The sequence below is a fragment of the Geotrypetes seraphini genome, chromosome 10 (genome assembly GCF_902459505.1).
Source record: "Geotrypetes seraphini chromosome 10, aGeoSer1.1, whole genome shotgun sequence".
Classification (NCBI taxonomy): domain Eukaryota; kingdom Metazoa; phylum Chordata; class Amphibia; order Gymnophiona; family Dermophiidae; genus Geotrypetes; species Geotrypetes seraphini.
Window position 1 is genome coordinate 133520935 of NC_047093.1, and position 20120 is coordinate 133541054.

Here is a 20120-nt window from a genome sequence, read left to right on the forward strand (position 1 = left end):
ACATGTTAAGGTAAGTAACTGGTTTTTCAGAGGTCATAAAAGTCCCATCGTCCCAGTCTTAGCCAAGTTTTCACTTTCTTAGATCTTAAGCTTTCTTTTAAATCTTGAAGTTATTTTCCATTTTTCTTACAGGCAGCCAAAGTTACCCTGCTGACCTCACAGGAAAGAACCTGAAAATAGAAGATGATTCTGCCAGTGACCAGCTGGGGGGAGAAGAGGAGAATGCTGATATCAAGAGTGGTGAGCAAATAATTGCTAAGGAATAATTTCCTTAGCGCCGGCAGCAGATGAATCCAGAAACTAATGGGATAGCATACATCTACCAGCATGTGGAGATAGAGAACTGACTCGCAGGTGTATTGTATATCTTGGATGGAGTCCCTCCTGGTCAGTCAGTATGCTCTTTTTTGCAGCAGAAGGCAAACCCGGACGGAGGGGGAGGGATCTCCGGAAGTGGCTTAGCCCAGATGACGTTGGCACAACCATCGTTTGGTATGGGGGGGAGGTCAAAAAGGGGCCAAGAGGCGCAGAGTGCTTCCCGAGGCTGATGAATTCTCCAACCCTGAGATCTCTCTTCCTCTGTTCGATGCCGGGGGGGGGAGGCTGGGGTGCAGGTCATGGATTTAGAAGAGGCTGAGGGGGACAATCCCACGGTATTGCGCCTTTTCCATAGGGAGGAACTGGCGGCCTTTATTTCTAAGGCAATGGAATGTCTGCACATTTCCCTGCCTGATACAGGAGGGGGAGCAGTGCCCAATCCCCTTATGGTTGGCACTGGGAAGTCTCCTAAAACCTTTCATGTGCATGAGACCATGCAGGAGTTAATCTCAGAGCAGTGGGCTACGCCAGAGTCGGGTCTCAAGGTAGCAAGGGCTATGCGTTTGTTGTATCTGATGGCTCAGGAGGAGCAAGACAGGTTTAGGCTTCCAAAGGTGGACGCTTTGGTGATGGCTATAACTAGAAAGACTCCTCTACTGGTCAAGGGGTATGTGACTCTGAAGAACCCTCAGGATAGGAAGATTGAGTCGTCTTTACGGTCTTCCTTTGATGTGGCAGCCCTTACTCTGCAGGTGGCTGTGTGGAGTTCTTATATGGCACGAGCTTGTCTACAGTGGATCCAGCTGTTTACGGATAGGATGGTGGAGTCTGGCGGGGCTCTGCCACCAGAATTTCCAGATGTGGAGTCAGGGCTGGCATATCTGGTGGATGCCTTTTATGGTATTGTTAGGGCTTCAGTGAAGCTGATGGCTCTATCGGTGGTGTCCAGTTGGCACCTATGGCTGAGGTATTGGACAGCGGACGCTGCCTCTAAATTGCGCCTGGTGCAGCTTCCTTTTAGAGGCCAATTATTGTTTGGAGAGGACCTGGATAGGTTGGTGAAGGATTTTGGAGACTCTTAAGTCTCAGAGGTTGCTGGAGGATAGGTCTAGAGGTGCCCCTCGATCCCCTTCATCTAGGCCATGTTTTCGGGATACCAGGAGGTATAGCCCAGGGAAGTCGGCATATAGGGCGTCCTATACTGTGGCGTACAGTGCCAGGTCCAGGGTTTTGCAGAAGCAGCCTTCGCGCCCTGCCAAGCCCTCGGCCTCATGGCCAGATCATCTCCAGTCCTCACAGCCTGCACAATGACGGGCTATTGGCTCCTTCCACAGGTTGAAAGGGGGGAGGGTGGCTGGCCTCATTACTGGCGGAATGGGCCAAAGTTTTGTAGGGCCAGGAGGTCCTCTTTATAGGGCTCAAAGGTTACGAATAAGAGTTTTTCTTTCCCATTGCAGATTCTTCCTGGGCATACCTGTGTGCAGGTGAGCCCTGGGAGCGGTAATTCCAGTTCCTTAAGGGCAGCGGGGCCAAGGGTGCTATTCCTTTGCCGCAATGGTCCTCAGGTGACTCAATTAATTCCTCATGGAACTAGGCCTCAAGGGGATATGTCATTGGGTTCCCCGATGGTGAGTTCCCTGTAGCTCAAACAGATGTGAGGAGCAGGCTTGGAGGGGGGAAGGCTCCTGAAGGGGTTTCCTCTCTGGCCGCTGAGGGGACGAGTATTGCTTCGACTGGCTTGCTTCCCCGGTGCAGCAGGATGGACAGATCAGGGTGGTCCGCGTCCTTTATGTTAGACACCTCGGAGGAGGTGGTCACAGGACATGCCACTGTGGTTTCTGGGAGCACCCATGTGCTTCACGCAAGGTCTGGTTCAGGGGGAAAATCCCTACCGCTTTGGTCTTACTGCCTGGCTATTGAAAGGTCGAGGCTGCAGCGTAGGGGATATTCTGAGCAGGTTATCTCTACTCTGTTACAGGCAAAGAAAAGGTCTACCTCTATGACTTATGCTAGGATCTGGCGGGTGTTTGAGGCTTGGTGCGCTCAGTTAGAGATTTCTCCTTTTCAGGCTTCTCTGTCACAGATTCTTTCCTTCCTGCAAGAGGGGGTTGCTAAAGGGTTGGCCTACAATTCCCTTTGAGTGCAAGTGGCGGCTATCGCCTGTTACAGAGGGAAGGTGTCTAATTCGGCATTAGAGTCTCAGCCAGATGTGGTCAGGTTCCTTAAGGGGATGAACCACATTCAGCCACCTTTGCGGAGGCCATGTCCAGATTGGAGTCTGAAGGCATTCCTTGGGGGTTTGCAATGGGCTCCTTTCGAACCTTTGAGTAACGTGATGCTCAAAGATGTTACTCTGAAGGCGATTTTTATCCCAGGACAAGCAGGCAGCCTATTCTCACATATGGGTGACGTCATCCACGGAGCCCAGATGTGAACAGCCTCACAAGCAGGCCTGCTTGTAGAAACTAGAAGTTTCGAGTCAGCCGCACCGTGCATGCATGAGTGCCTTCCCGCTCAGCACAGGGCGAGTCTCCTCAGTTCTCAGTTTTCCACGGAGCCGAGAAGTCCATCTTTGACTCTCTGCGTTTAACTTTGTTACTTTGTGCCTTCTCTCACCGCGGTTTGTGTTTAATTTTTTCACAAATCGCTGTGTTTATTTCTTTATTTCTCGTTTTAAAAAAAAAATTTAATTTAGTTTCTTCCGTTCGATTGGCGGGGCAAGCTGCTCGGCCGCAACCCGTGGGCTTTGACTTTGCGGTGGCTTAATTTTCCTCCTATGTCCCGGCCAGCAACGGGCTTCAAGTGTAGCCAGTGCCAGCATGCGATTTCCCTAACGGACCCACACCGTTGGTGCCTCAAGTGCCTTGGGCTGGACCATCAACCTAAGTCATGCGACCGCTGTGCTACTCTTCAACCTCGAGTCCTTAAACGTCGTCGGATTTTAGTGGAGAAGCTTTTCGAGATGGATTCTTCAACCACACCCTCGACTTTGAAAGTGGCCTCGGTTCCGCCTTCGATCGAAGGTCCTCCTGCCTCCACGACTCCGACCTTGAGCCCACCAGACCTTCCTCGTTTGCAGCGGCTCTTTTCTCGAATACATTTGCTGTCTCTTCCCCTGCATCCTCAGGTCAGATAGCTCAGCAGAAAGTTCCAGCGGTGGTAATCAAACTTGCTAAGACTTCCAAGTCAAAGCACATTTCCACTGCCACTTTGGAACCTCCAGCCAAAGCAGATGATCCGGTTTCAGTCACGGATCCATCCTTATCGGCTTCTTTCCAGACCATGTTAGAGAAGCAGTTTATTCAGTTCCTAACTAATATGGGACCAAAACTAGCTACTCTAATCCAGCCTGGGCATTCTGCAGACTCCCGTGAGGTCAAGCCTCTTACTATGCCTCCGGCTGAAACTACATACTCTATGCAGGGAGCAGAGTCTCTGCGAGTGTCTGGTCTGGCATCTATGCACTCGAAGCAAGGAGTAGATTCTTTGCCTCGACAGGAATCCTCACACTCCATACAAGGAGCAGAGTCTTTGGGAGTGCCTCGAGATTCCTCCAGCTAGCCTCCTAAGTTTCGATCCACAGCTTCTAGCCCTATCCATTCCTTGGTAGCAACGTCTGCTTCTATCTCCGGGGCGAAGTCTCCTTGATCTTCGAGATCAGCTTCCAAGCACTACTCTCATCGTCAATCGAGACCTTCTTCCAGGCATAGCTCTTCTTCCAAAGAGCGTCCTTCTTCAACTAAGCCTCGCTCTACACCTTCCAGCTCTACTAGATCACCGACTCCTTGATCGAGATCCCCGCTTCCAGACCTCGAGGACTCAGCGGCTTCTATTGCTTCGTCCAAGACTCCTTATTCTTTTGATGCTTATTTTCCTACCGAAGCTTTATCTTCAACCCAGGCTGCCTCGACATGAGTCTTTCTCGAGGCAAGGCATTAGCGGATCAGCTATCTTTCTCTTCTTTTCTTCGTCAGATGGCTGCTGACCTGGGCCTTCAATTGGATGCTGGTGCTAAATACTCTAAGGAGTATCTCGAAGTCATGCATCTTCCTCAACCTCCTGCAGAGTCACTTAAGCTTCCTCTTCACAAGCTTTTGTCTCAAGACGTTTACACGATGCCTGGAGACTCCTTATGCAATTCCTGCTGTCCCAGGCAAGTTGGACTTCAGGTATAAAACTCTGGATTGCAAAGGATTTGAGAATTTGCAGTTGCCTCACCAGTCCCTGCTTGTGGAGTCCTCCCTGAAAAGATCCCATCCTTCCAAAGTTTATGCTACCGTTCCTCTTGGAAGGGAAGGGAAAACCATGGACAAGTTTAGACGTCGCCTCTACCAAAATGCCATGATGTCCTCCAAAGTCCTCAATTACAATTTTCATTTTGTCACTTATTTCAAGTTTCTCATTGATTTTCTTCCTAAATTTCTCAGCTATTTAGACACTCAAAAGCACTTTGAATTTCAAGAAGTCATAGCTACTCTGTCACAACTCAGATTACATCTACTTCAGTCTTCTTATGATGGCTTTGAGTTGTCAGCCAGGGTGACTGCTTGTTCTGTAGCAATGCGCCGCCTAGCCTGGCTTCGCACCATTGACATGGACCCTAATCTTCAGGACCATTTGGCTAATATTCCTTATGCACAGGCAATGACTTCTTCGATGAATTTATCGAGGCAGCCATCAAGAAATTGTCTGAACATGAAAAATCCTTTGCTTCTATTCTCAGACCAAAGCCTAAGCCAGCTCCTGCCAAGCCTACACACCCTCTTCCAATTTTCCAGAGGCGTTTTGCTCCGAATGCAGCTCCTTACACTCATCCACCTCTCAAAAAACAGCAGAATCAGAAGCAACAGAAATCTCAATCTTCTGCTGCACCTAAGGCTGCGCAGCCTTTTTGACTGTTTAAAACAGAGCATAACCTAAACCGTTCTGTCTCTTCCCCCATTGGAGGTCATCTCCAACATTTTTACTACTGATGGGAAACAATCACATCCAACCTCTGGGTGCTGTCAATCATCAGGGAAGGATACTCTCTTCATTTCACTCAGGTTCCACCAGAGCTTCCTCCAAGAGAGTATTCTTCCAGTCCATACCTTCTTCTTTAGGAAGCTCATGTTCTGCTTCATCTCCGTGCCATCAAACCAGTTCCTTTAGAACAGCAGAACAGGGGGTTTTACTCCTTTACTTCCTTGTTCCGAAGAAGACGGGCGATCTGTGACCCATTCTGGAACTCAGGCTCTCAACAAATTTTTAGTCAAAGAAAAATTTTGAAAGTTGTCCCTGGCGTCCCTTTATCCCCTTCTGGATCTGAACGACTGGTTATGCTCTCTGAATCTCAAGGAGGCCTATACTCATAGTCCCATTCATCTGGCCTCCCGTCAATGTCTCAGATTTCGGGTGGGGAATCTGCATTATCAATACAGAGTGCTGCCCTTTGGCCTGGCTTCATCTCCCAGAGTGTTCACCAAGTGCCTGGTAGTGGTAGCAGCAGCTCTAAGGAACCATGGTCTTCAAGTATTTCCCTACCTAGACGACTAGCTCATCAAGGATTCCACATCTTAGGGGGTTATTGTAGCGACCCAACGGACTATGTGGTTCCTACAGAGTTTGGGATTCGAAATCAACTTTCCCAAATCACAACTTCAGCCCTCTCGGAATCTACAATTCATCGGAGCTGTTCTGGACACTATCCAACTCAGAGCATTCCTTCCGCAACAACGTCTGGAAGCTCTCCTTCAACTCGGTCATGCAGTGTCTTCCTGCTCTTCAATCTGAGCGAGACACATGATGGTACTACTAGGGCACATGGCCTCCACAGTACATGTGACTCCTTTTGCCAGACTTCATCTCAGAATTCCTCAGTGGACGCAGGCTTGCGACCCACTTTCTCGAAACATTGCAGTCACTCCTTCCTTGAGACAGTCTCTCCGCTGGTGGATGCTCTCTTCCAATCTCTCCAGAGGCTTACTGTTTCAAATGCCCCCTCATCAGAAGGTCCTCACAACAGATTCCTCGACCTAAGCTTGGTGCGCTCATCTCGATGGTCTCCGTACTCAAGGCCACTGGACCAGTACAGATCGTCAGTGTCACATCAATCTGTTGGAACTCAGAGCGATCTTCAACGCTCTCAAATCTTTTCAACATCTTCTTCACAATCAGGTAGTCCTCATTCGGACGTACAACCAAGTCGCCATGTACTATGTCAACAAACAGGGAGGGACGGGATCTTCCTCCCTTTGTCAAGAAGCTCTGAAGATTTTGGACTGGGCAATCCGCCACAACACCTTCCTCAAAGCTGTCTACATCCAAGGGGCGAAAAATTGCTTGGCGGACAACTTGAGTTGTCTTCTGCAACCTCACGAATGACACTCTATTCCTACCCCCTTCATCACATTTTTTCGCAGTGGGGAATGCCTCAGATAGATCTCTTTACAGCTCCCCACAACTACAAACTGCCTCAGTTCTGCTCCAGGATATATTCTCCTCATTGCCTCGAGGCAGATGCTTTCTTACTGGAATGGACAAATCTCTTCCTGTATGCATTCCCTCCATTCCCTTTCATTCTCAAGACTCTTGTCAAGTTGAAAAACGCTCATGCCACCATGATTCTGATTGCTCCTCAGTGGCCGAGACAACCTTGGTACTCCCTTTTATTTCAACTCAGCAGCATGGAGCCATATCTTCTACCAGTCTTTCTGGCTCTCCTTACACAGAGTCAGGGATCTCTGCTTCATCCCAACCTGCAGTCTCTACACCTGACAGCTTGGTACCTCTCAACATAACTTCTCTTCAATTTTCCCAATCTGTACGAGATATTTTAGAGGCTTTTAGGAAGTCTACCACTAGACAATGCTACCACCAAAAATGGACTAGATTTTCTACATGGTGTATCTCTCGCGATAAGGAGCCTCAACATTCCTCCTTATCTTCTATTCTAGATTATCTTTTGCACTTATCCACCTCTGGCCTCAAGTCTACATCAATAAAAGTCCATCTCAGTGCAATTGCTGCTTTCCATCAGCCTATTGAAGGGAAACCCCTCTCTGCTCATTCGGTGGTTTCCAGATTCATGAAAGGACTTTTCAATGTCAAACCTCCTCTCAAACTGCCTCCAGTGGTTTGGGACCTCAATGTTGTTCTTGCTCAATTGATGAAGCCTCCATTTGAACCAATGTCTACGGCTCATCTTAACTATCGCACTTGGAAAGTGGTGTTTCTCATTGCCCTCACATCTGCTCGATGAGTCAGTGAGCTGCAAGCTTTTGTAGCTGATCCACCTTTCACTGTGTTCCATCATGACAAGGTGGTCCTCCATACTCATCCTAAATTCCTACCTAAAGTGGTTTCAAAATTTAATCTTAACCAATCCATTGTTCTTTCCAAAGCCTCATTCTCACTCTAGAGAATCAGCCCTTCATACTCTGGACTGTAAATGTGCTTTGGCCTTCTATTTGGAATGCGCCAAACCACACAGAACTGCTCCTCAACTTTTTGTCTCCTTCGATCCAAACAAGTTGGGACATCCAATCTCTAAGCGTACCATCTCCAACTGGATGGCTGCTTGTATTTCTTTCTGCTATTCCCAGGCTGGATTACAACTACAGAGTCGACTCACAGCCCATAAAGTCAGAGCAATGGCAGCTTCAGTAGCTTTCCTCAGATCTACACCTATTGAGGAAATTTGCAAAGCTGCTACTTGATCCTCGGTTCATACTTGCACCTCTCACTATTGTCTGGATACTTTCTTCTGACAGGATGGCCATTTTGGCCAGAGAGTATTACAAAATTTATTCTCCTAAATTGCCAACGCTCCCACCATCCCATTCTGGTTAGATTGGAAGTCCCCCATATGTGAGAATAGGCTGCCTGTGTTGTCCCTGGATAACACAGTTACTTACCGTAACAGGTGTTATCCAGGGACAGCAGGCAGCTATTCTCACAACCCACTCACCTCCCCTGGTTGGCTTCTCTGCTAGCTATCTGAACTGAGGAGACTCGCCCTGCGCTGGGCGGGAAGGCACTCGCGCAAGCACAGTGTGGCTGACTCGAAACTTCTAGTTTCTACAAGCAAGTCTGCTTGCGAGGCTGTTCGCATCCGGGCTCCGTGGATGACGTCACCCATATGTGAGAATAGCTGCCTGCTGTCCCTGGATAACACCTGTTATGGTAAGTAACTGTGCTTTCTGGTAGCCCTGGCATAGTCCAGGTGTGTGTCTGAATTGCAGGCGTTGTCCTCCAGAGATCCGTTCTTACGTTTCTCAGAGACTGGAGTTTTGATTTGGACAGTTCCTTCCTTTCTTCCTAAGGTAGTGTCACCTTTTCATTTCAATCAGTTCCTCTTCGTACCGTCGTTGAAAGAAGAGGATTGGAGGTTGCGGTTTCCTGCTTTGCATTTGCTTGATGTACGGAGAGTGCTCTTGCACTATCTTCAGGTTACTAATGATTTTCAGCGTTTGGATCATCTTTTTGCTACGTCTTGGGCTGAGTCCAAGGGGTTTTCTCTGGAAGAAGTTTGTAGGGCGGCCACTTGGTCGTCCTCGAACACATTTTCTAAGCATTACCGCTTGGATGTGGCAGAGCGCGTGGAGGCATCCTTGGGTGCTTCAGTTATTGCACAGGCGACATGTTTGTCCCAGCCGAGTTGAGGTGGCTTTGCTACATCCCACTAGTCTCTGGATTCATCTGCTGCCGGCGCTAAGGAAGGAAAAATTATGTCCTACCTGTTAATTTTCTTTCCTTTAGACGCAGCAGATGAATCCAGAGCCCCACCCGATCGAAATTGTTCAAAGATGATTTTTATCGCAGGTTATGTTCATGGTTGGGGTCAAGATATTCTTTTGCTTATGGGAAAGAAGTTTGTTGAGGTTCAGCTGCTTTATCCGGATGCTTGGGCATTGAGCAATACTGACTGGCCAGGAGGGACTCCATCCAAGATATACACCTGCGAGTCAGTTCTCTATCTCCACCTGCTGGTAGATCAGGGCCGCCATCAGGGCAGTACTACCAGTCCTGCATTCAGGGGCCCGGAGCTGACAGGGGGCCCGGGCCAGTAGTGTACCTAGGGGGAGCGGTGCGCTCCTGGTGCATGCCCCAAGGGAGTGCATAGGAGAGAGAGCTGAACGGGGACGATGGGGGACCCGCGGGGTTAAATATAACTCAAGCCGCGAGGCTCGTCTTCTACTCCGACTGCCCTGCCGCTCACACAGCCGATCGAAAGTCTTCCCCAATGTCAGCGCTGACTTCGGAGGGAGGGCTTAAGCAAAGCCCACCCTCCGACGTCAGCGCTGAAGTCGGGGAAGACTTCTGGTTGGCTATGTGTGCGCGGCAGGACAGGCAGGAAATAGAAGACAAGCCAACGCGGCTCGAGCTACATATTGCTGAGAAAGTTGCTAAGATGGGCTGGGAGGCAAATGGGGAACACAAAAGGGGGAGGGAGTGCGTTTTGGACACAAGGCATGAACTTGGGAGAGAGGAAGGGAGGGAAAGAGATGCTGAGGTGGGGGAGGGAATGCATACCCCCTTTCATTCTGTATGTCTGTCTTTCTCTCTCTCTCGGTGCCCCATTTTTCTTTGTTTCACCCAGCCCCCTTTTTTTTTTTTTTTCTGGCTCCCTGTCCCCCCCTTTCTTTCTTTCTCCTTGCCCTCCCCTATGCCACCACCATTGGGAAAATGCTGCCACCGCCACTGGGGAATTGGCTGCCACTGCCGCTATCGGGAACAAGCCGGCACCGAGTTTGCCCTGTTTCTCTTCCCTGTGGGGCCGACCAACTCTCGCCACCCGCGTCAATTCTGACGTTGGAGAGTATTTCTACATTTTCACATAGACATTTTGGTTAGTGAATATAATCAGAGTAAAGAGAATCATTGCAGAGACCGGAGGGGAGGAGGAGATGTTCAGAACCAGCAAATAAGATCAGGATGGTCTGTTTTCATGTGCCATTGCTCACCTGTCTACAAACAAATGAATTTAAAGACTGTTCTACCAGCTGTATAATTTACATATATGCTTTCATTTTTATCGGACAGATGATGGATTTGGGAATAAGAGAATGAGAGTATGTTATGGGCAGCAGAAGGAGGAATGGACATTCAAAGACCCTTCAAGAGACAGCCCAGATTGTTCAGCTGATAATGTACCTAGCATGAAAGAAAATACCTTAACAGGAAAGAGCTCGAATGTATGTACTGAACAAGAGAGAAATTTCACCAACTGTTCAAATCTCAGACAAAATGAGAGAATCGGCAGGCAGAAAAAAATTCAGAGACAAAACAATCTGTTCCAGTATAGGGATTGTGAAAATTCATTTACATATAAATCACAACTTATAATTAATGAAAAAGTGCCAAAAGAAATAAAACCATCAAAATGTTCTGTACCTGATGACAACTTCAGACAGGTATTTGAATTAATCAGCGTTAGCAAGAAACAAGTGCATGAAATGAACCCCAAGGCAGCGAAGCTATTTAAATGCTCTAAATGTTATAAAAGCTTCAATCAAAAAAGTGACCTCATACTTCATGAAAGAATCCACACAGGGGAAAAACGATATACATGTTCTGAATGTGGAAAATCCTTCAAAAAAACAAGTAGCCTCGTAACTCATCAAAGAATCCACACAGGAGAAAAACCATATAAATGTTCTGAATGTGGAAAATGCTTCAATAATTCAGGTAGCTTCGTAACTCATAAACGAATCCACTCTGGAGAAAGACCATATAAATGTTCTGAATGTGGTAAAAGCTTTGATTCTAACTATAAACTCGGAACTCATAAAAGAATCCACACAGGAGAAAAACCATATGATTGTTCTGAATGTGGGAAATCATTCAATAATACAAGTGGCCTCAGAATTCATAAAAATATCCACACAGGAGAAAAACCATATCAATGTTCTGAATGTGGGAAATCCTTCAATAAAACAAATAGCCTGAGAACTCATAAAAGAATCCATATTGGAGGAAAACCATATCAATGTTCTGAATGTGGTAAAACCTTAAATTCTAACTATAAACTTGAAACTCATAAAAGAATCCACACTGGAGAAAAACCATATAAATGTTCTGAATGTGGTAAAGGCTTCAATCGAAAAGATAATCTTAGAGATCATGAAAGAATCCACACGGGAGAAAAACCATATCCATGTTCTGAATGTGGAAAATCCTTCAATAATAGAAGTAGCCTCATAACTCATACAAGAATCCACACAGGAGAAAAACCATATAAATGTTCTGAATGTGGAAAATCCTTTAATAATACAGGTAGTCTAATTGCTCATAAACGAATCCACACAGGAGAAAAACCATATAAATGTTCTGAATGTGGTAAGTCCTTCAATAATACACGTAGCTTCATAACTCATAAACAAATCCACTCTGGAGAAAAACCATATCAATGTTCAGAATGTGGTAAAAGCTTCAATTCTAAATCTTATTTTGAAACTCATAAAAAAAACCACACAGGAGAGAAACCATATCCATGTTCTCAATGTGGAAAATCCTTCAATAATACAAGTAGCCTCAGAATTCATAAAACTGTCCACACAGGAGAAAAACCATATCCATGTTCTGAATGTGGGAAATCATTCAAATATACAAATAGCCTTAGAATTCATAAAAAAATCCATATTGGAGCAAAACCGTATAAATGTTCTGAATGTGGCAAAAGCTTCAATTATAAATATAAACTCGGAACTCACAAAAGAATCCACACAGGAGAAAAACCATATCAGTGTTCTGAATGTGGAAAATCCTTCAATAATACAGGTAGCCTCAGAGCTCACAAAAAAATCCACACTGCAGAAAAACCATATCAGTGTTCTGAATGTGGAAAATCCTTCAATAACACAGGTAGCCTCAGAACTCATAAAAGAATCCACATGGGAGAAAAATCATAAAAATGTTCAGAATGTGGTAAAAGTTTCAATAGTAAATATAAACTCGGAACTTATAAAAGGATCCACACTGGATAAAAGACATATCATTGTTCTGAATGTTTTAAAATCTTCAATGGAGCAAGTAACCTCATTACTGATAAAAGGATCCATACTGGTAAAAAACCATATAAATGTTCTGAATGTGGTAAAAATTTCAATACTAAATATAAACTCAGAACTCATGAAAGAATCCACACTGGAGAAAAACCAATGTTCTCAATATGATAAATCTTTCAATAACACAGTTAGGCTTATAGAGTTTGATTCTACAAACAGGTATCCCAACTAGGCAGCAGTAGGGGTCCTACCACTGCCTAGCAGCCAATTTGGCCTCAAAGAAGTCATGGCATGGATAGAGTCCTTTCTTTCCAAAAGACTAACAAAGGTGGAATGGCAGGGGAGCACAAACAACTGGAAAGAAATAGACATGGAGTACCATAGGGTTCCGCTATGTCACCCATACTGTTCAACATCTTCCTCCAACCGCTGGGGAAATTCATCAGTAAACTGGAATGGGAATGCTACATCTATGCTGATGATGTCCAATTGATCATCCCACTGAAGAAACAGGATATGAAGACTAAACAGTGGATCAAGACAGACCTAGAGAAAATCTTCGGATGGTGCCAAGCAAATGGACTATTCTTTAGCACTTTCCAGACTGGTAGAGGTTAATCTTACAAGTGGGGTATATATCTCATAATGACCAGCAGGTGGATACTGAAACAAAACTGTGGAATAGTACATAAGAGGTACCTTCCTCTATTCCTATCAGTCTTCTTTCAGTCTTCAGCAGGTGTGAGTGAGCTGTACCCATCTCCCTTGGTAGGACTGTTATAATTTATTTAGGGTTTCTAGTTTCCATTTTTGGCCGGATTGAACTTGGGTGGGCCCTGTTTGGGTTCCATTCGACCTTGGGGGTGTCAAACCTGGCAGGTCTCGCGCTGGGTCCCTCCCCCCATTTCCTCAACCTCCCCACATTTTTTAGAGGAGCCTCAGCAGTAAGCCTTGTGCCCTAATTCAAGCAAGACATATTGCTTTGAGAGCCTATGGAGTCTGTTCTGTAAAAAAAAAAAATCCTGAGGTAGTGCTGGTCTGAAGGGTTGCTTTCCCTTTAACTATGCTGTAAATTACTGTATTTTTTGACTAACCGCATATGGAGCAATTGAGAACTTCTCAGGGGAAGTGGTGCACAATTTGGTCTAGATATGAGGCACTTGCGGCCGGCTTGAAAACAGCTGTTCGGGAAGCCCGGTTTTCCCCCACTGCCCCCGGAGGGATTCTCTCTCAGCTGATTTTTGTTAACAGCTGATGCCGGCTTGCCTGCTTTAGAAGCCAAACAAATGGACTAGAAGCTAACAAGGACAAAACAGAACTATTTCTAATTAAGAAATCGGGAGGAAATAGCCCAAGATACCAACTAATCCTGAACAGAAATATCATAAAATCATCCACGGAAGGGATGACAAACCTAGGAGTATGGCTGAACCCAAACTTAAGCATGATGTTACAGATCAAACGCATCGTGAAAAACCCTTATGGCAAACTCTACTGAGTTAGAGGACTTAAAACCTCCTCCACCCATCAAGCAATGCCCGACGTAATAATAACCCTGGTACTCTCAATCTTTGACTACTGCAATGCAATCCTACTGGGCATACCAAAGTACATGATCAAGCAGATTCAAATGGTATAAAACACAGCAACAGGATTTCTGCAGGGAAAATCGAGGCAGATGAATGCCACCCTGCTACTGAAAAAGTTACACTGGCTCCCGATTGAAAGCAGGGTGAAATTCAAGATCTTGTTGCTGACACACAGAATCGTTCATCTCTCAGAAGCGCAATATCCAGCAGCCAGACTTCATTACCATACACCATTACATTCCCTGCTGAAAATACCCTCCTTCAAATACAAAAGAGTCAGGACAAGAATGTTCTCAGTGATGGCTCCAAGGTGGTGGAACTCCCTTCTGAAGGAATTAAACTTGAAAAGGACACTGGAAAGGTCAAGAAAGGGATAAAGACCATCATCTTCACAGACTATTTTAACTAATAAGGCAACATAGAGGAGATAGCTAGCTATTCCCCAAAGAACACGAAACAGGTATTATGTGTGCAAATAGGTAGGATTTAGTATGAACATAGTATACGATACTAGTATTCTATACTTAAGATGATTTACTAGGGGATAAATGTGTCTGTATTGAAAATCAACACTGTATTGTAACACCATTGACTCCCCCCAATCATTAGTAGTATTATAGAAGCTTTCAATAAACTATATCAATGTTCTGAATGTGATAAAAGCTTTGATCAGAAAAGTAATATTACATGTCATAAAAGAATCCATAGTTGATAAAAGCTTTAATTTTAAAAAGTCACCTTAAAATTCACTAAAAAATACACAGTGGAGAACTAAGCATATTATTTTATTAACATGATCGGGGTTAGCAAGATAATAAATTTAGTGGAGAATTAAAATGGAGGACAGGAAGATTTTTCTTTTCCTCTGTCTGTAAAATGGCTGGACTCTGTGTTAATAAGGTATGTCAGACCAGCAGGCATTTTGCTGAGTTCGCTGATAAATTGGTAATTACCGGTAATCATGTGTTTGGTTTGGACTGGAACATGGTGTCATGTAGAATATCCAGTGGGCTGAAGCAAAAAACAGACAAGACTAGCGGAGTCATGTCCCCCCCTCCCCCCTCAAGATGTTGGGTCGAGGTGACCTAGAACTGTGAAGAGTTCTGAGGACAGGGGAATTGACATGATGTCGAATGAACCAATTTTAAGAAGAGAGTGTAAGGGAGTTACGTATGCTATCTGATGGAGGTTGGCTGATGTTGTGTATTTTGTTCCCCACCCTTGGAGAGGTTGTGCAAAGAAGGACAGGGGCCCTGAAGACATGTATGCATGACTTTGGAACTTTCCAACCATCACATGGTCTAAAATTTATGCATAAAAGTCTATTCATGGAAGAGAGGGAAAAGGCTGCTTAGAAGAGCCTGGTTCTTGTTTTGGATCCCCTTTTTCTTCAGGGATCCTGAGCCGTTTCATAGAAAGAGAATTGGATAATGTATGGGTTCTTTGATCTGATTTAAAAATTTAGTATAGAAAGAAACTGGTTTACTTATAGATTAGATATCCATAGGATAATAGGTAGTTATCTTAGAAAAGTTTTACTGTAATCACAAGCTGAAGGTATTGGTAAGCCTCCAGTAATGCAGATTCTTAGTGTGTAAATTATTTTTCCTTGTAATTATCAAGTTGATCTTCTCAATAAACCAAATTGATTATTTAAGCTTACTTCTGGTTTCTGCTGTCATGTTTGATATTCTTGATATTAACTCTGCAATAAACTTGACTTCTGGTGAAAAAGGTAAATAACCTGCAATAAACTTGGTAAAGGTAAAGAACCTCTCAAATTAGTGAAGACAATATGGGGCTCATAATCGAAAGAGAAAAACATCCAAAAACCGGCCTAAGTCGGCACTTGGACAAACATTTCTCAAAAACGTCCAAGCGCCGAAAATAAAAACAGGTTTTGGACGTATTTCTAAACGACCTAGGCCTTCTTAGTGCCGCTCAATGTCCAAAGCTAAACTGGGCGTTTCAGGAGGAGTGTCGAGGGCGGGAGCTGGGCGGGACATGGGCTGGCATAGACTTAGTCGTACAGCATGTATAACCGAAAGTTATAAAGCCCAGGATCGACGGAACTTGGATGTTGTTACTTAGACCATGTAAAACTACAGTAGTTAAAGAAAAGTTAGGTACAAAGGGGAAAAGAAAAGGACGGGATTAAAACCAAATAAGTCCAATACAAAAGGACTAATGAAAGAGAAAAGTTTTAAAATCCTTAAAAGGACATTCAAACTTGAAATGCATCTTTCAAAAGAAATGTCTTAAGAAAAGACTTGAATTTCTCAAGGTTAGTTATCTCTCTTAATGTCTTCGGTGCTGAGTTCCAGAGGGAAGGGGCAACTACTGAAAAGATAGTGTTTCTTCTAGTATTTATATGGGATTGCTAATAGATTTTGATTTGAGGAATGAAGAAGACGTGATGAAGTATACGGTATCAAGAGTTTATTAATAAATTCCGGCTGACCAGTGTTTCTTGTTTTAAAAGTCAGTACAGTTCTCCCTCCAAATCCGTGGTTTCAGCATCTGCGGATTCGGTTATTCGCAATTTTTTTTTTAGATCCATTTTCATTTTGGGGCTATTTTTAAGCCCTCTTAGACGATTTTCCTACCCTTCTGCCCTGTGCAGATCACTCATAGGAAATGGCTGCCGTGAGCTCCCATAGTCTCTCGAGACTATGACAGGAGCAAACAGCCTTATTGGGAACTAGAGATGCCAAAGATTTGACAGATAAGAAACTGAAATGATTATCAGACTGTCAGTTCCAGAAACACTGAGGTACCAAGTTTTGAGAGCATTAGATGTTTCTAGACACTCAGAAGCACTTGAAAATAGGAGCTGGACTCTATTACATTACCTATTCCGGCTGGGGGAGGACTTGGCTCTACAGAATTGCTGCTATTACACCATGATGTTTAGTCAGGGATCATGTGATCCAGAGGGCTATCTGAAAGTTGATGTAATTTGGCATTTACTTGCAGGAGATTTATCATCAGATACTGTGTGTAGAACGACTAAAGACTGTGAGCCGCAACCAGCATGGGCGTCTACTCTGGCGGAGCTCCAGCGGATAACAGCGGAGTAGTGTGACTTAGCATGCAGATTGAGTCCAGAGATCCAAGAAATGTTATTGCCCTGGCCAGGTGGCTCAACTACTGGGTAAGATACTGGGAATTTGCACGATACAAAGGTTCTATCAATCCTAGATTGAGAGACAGGGCAGGGAATGTTGCGACTGTAATGTCAAATGGAAGAACTCCATATCCAAGAACAGTAAGATTTGGAGGTACGTTTTCAAAATATACAGGTGACCTAGTGCAGACAGGAATACAGACAGAAGTGGGAAAAGAATTACAGCCCAATAGGGAGATGAGAAATGATGCCTGGCAAGCTTGGAAAGTTGCTGAAGAAGGCATGAGACTTTGGGACAAATGAGACATGCAGGACATGGTTAAAAGAGCTTTACAATTGTCACGGGAGAGATCTTTAAGTGAGCAAAGTAAACGTGCTTTGGGAAGATTACCAGAGTGGACAAAAGAGAAGATTTGGGGCATTGAGCAGAAATTTGGAGGCCATTAGAATGCCGACTCATCGATTCTCATTTCTTTCACACAAGTTTGGTGTGTATCTATCAAAGAATGGAAGAAGTGTCTTTGCCAGCAGGCTGGTTAATCTACTGAAGAGGGCTTTAAACTAGAAGGGTGATCAAAGCTCCTGGGTGAGTCTAAGCCCTCGGATTAGTAAATCACTGAATACCTCTACACAGATATGGAAAGAGGGTAATGTCTGTAAAGCAGTATATACTAATGCTCGAAGTATGGGAAACAAGGTTCTGGATCTAGAAGCTGTGATGGAAGAAGAGGAGTTGGATATAGTGGCGATCACAGAGACGTGGTTCACGGAAAACCATGACTGGGATGTAGTTATACCAGGCTATAATCTGTTCAGGAAAAACAGGGAAGGGAGAAAAGGAAAGGGAGTAGCGTTATATGTTAAAGATCATATTAAAATAATAATACAACTCCATTCTACTAACAAAAATACACACTCCAAAGGAGAAGAGGATAGAGTGGAACCGAATTCCAAATTCCCTGGCAAAGATCATATTAAAGCCACACAAATGCATGATCTGCAGGGCAAGGAAGAGGCACTGTGGATCAATTTGGAAAGAGGGAATGGTGAATATATTTACATTGGTGTGATATACAGGCCTCCTTCACAGACGGAAGAAATAGATAGAGATTTAATAATAGACATTCAGATCATATCTAAAAAAGTGGAAGTCTTGCTAATAGGTGATTTTAACATGTCAGATGTTGATTGGGGTATCCCTATTTCGGGGTTCTCTACAAGTGGGGAGATCCTGAATTCTCTACAAGGAGAACTGTTCCAGCAGTTGGTAATAGAACCCACATAGGATGGGGTCGTACTGGATTTAGTGCTTACAAACGGTGAAAGTGTTTCTGATGTTAGAGTGGGTGATCATCTGGCATTCAGTGATCACTGCATGGTACGGTTTAATATTAAGACGGGTTTAGACAGGGCTCATTCAAAAGTAAAGGTTCTAGACTTTTAAAAAACTAACTTTGTTCGGATGGGGGTTTACGTCATGGAATTATTGTCTGGATGGGAACGTCTGGAAGGAGTAGAAATGCAGTGGGCAAAACTGAAAGGAGCGATTGTAAGGGTGACAAACCTTTTTGTGAGGCATGTAAGTAAAAGTAAGAGGAAAAGAAGGCCACTTTGGTTCTCAAAAGTAGTAGCTGAGAAGGTAAGGAATAAGAGGATAGCTTTCATAAACTTCAAAAGATCGCAGAAAGAGGAAGATAGGCAAAAATATCTGGAAAAGTTAAGAGAGGCTGGTTGTGTAGTCAGGAAAGCAAAGAAGCAAATGGAAGAAAAAATAGCTGACATGGTAAAAAGTGGAGACAAGACATTTTTTAGATATATCAGTGATAGGAAGTACAAAAGTGGCATTATGAGACTCAAAGGTGAAGGGGAGAAAACGTGAATAGGGATGGAGAAGTAATAGACCCTGATCGATTTTTAGAAGGTTGTATTGGTGAGGAGCTAGCTAAAATAAAGGCAGACAAAGCGATGGGCCACATGGTGTACCTCCGAGGGTGCTGAAGGAACTTAGGGAAGTTCTGGTAGCTCTGTTGACCTTTTCACCGAGTCTCTAGAGTTGGTAGTGGTACCGGAGGACTGGAAAAAGGCGGATGTAGTCCCTTTCCATAAAAGTAGAAGTAAGGAAGAAGTAGGGAATTAGAGGCCGGTAAGTCTGACTTCTGTGGTAAACAAATTAATGGAAACGCTTTTAAAACAGAGAATGGTCAAGTTTCTGGAATCCCATAGATTACAAGACCGGAGTCAACATGGATTCACTAGAGGTAGGTTGGAAGATGGAGAGAACCGTAGCAGGCGCAATAATATTCGCGCCCGCGGAGTCCCGGAAGCCGCGTAGGCTCAGGATATCCAACAACTGTTGGTGGAGATTTGCTCTAAATTTTGGCAAGCAGCATACCCTGACACTGAGGTCCCTTCCCTGGACTTTGAAAGGGTTCATCGGGCTTAGGGGCCCCGGGTGGGAGATCGACACCGTGATATTGTGGCCTGCTTTTTACGCTTTCCTGTGAAGTCCCGGGTGTTGCAGGCTGCCAGGCAAATGGGGCACATTATGTGGGACAATTCAAAGGTTGAATTGTTTGCTGATTTATCGGGCCTTACGCTGTGAAAACGGCGTGATTTCCATGAGGTCACAAAATGTCTGTAATCTCACCATATCTGCTGTCGTTGGCTTTACCCCTTTGGCCTCTCCTTCCAAGTGGCTATGTGGTCAAGGTGGAGGAGGCCACTCAAGTGCTTCAAGCAGCTAGCTTGATGGATGAGCCTGCGAACCCTGTGCTGGAAACATCGGAGGTGGTTTCTGTGGCATCTTTTCAGCGCTGACGGCGGATCCCTCGCAATGGCAGGCGCTTGAAACGGCATTCGGGGTCTGACCCCGGGCCCTCTGGCTGATTCTTTTGTGGACCTTGGATTTTTGTTCTGAGCGGCAGTAGGACATTGCTGCTATGTACTATTTGTTGCGTTACATTGTGTGGGACTTCTCTTCTCTGCACTCTGGGGGGGGGGTTTTGGGGGGGGTTGTGTGCACAGTGTGAGGTGGGGATGTGGTGTTAGCTGCCTATGGGTGACATGCTTCCTCTGTTTGCCCTATGGTTGGTGGGCCTT

The 20120-nt window shown here is 44.8% G+C and overlaps 1 protein-coding gene across 1 annotated transcript in view; it reads left to right on the plus strand.

The window, feature by feature from the left end:
* The window catches only part of LOC117368584, a 144180-nt gene that overhangs the window by 29766 nt on the left and 94294 nt on the right, over positions 1 to 20120 (plus strand). The window contains 2 exon segments of the mRNA XM_033962314.1: positions 133 to 240; positions 10342 to 12197. Coding sequence (XP_033818205.1) covers positions 133 to 240; positions 10342 to 12197 — 1964 coding nt within the window.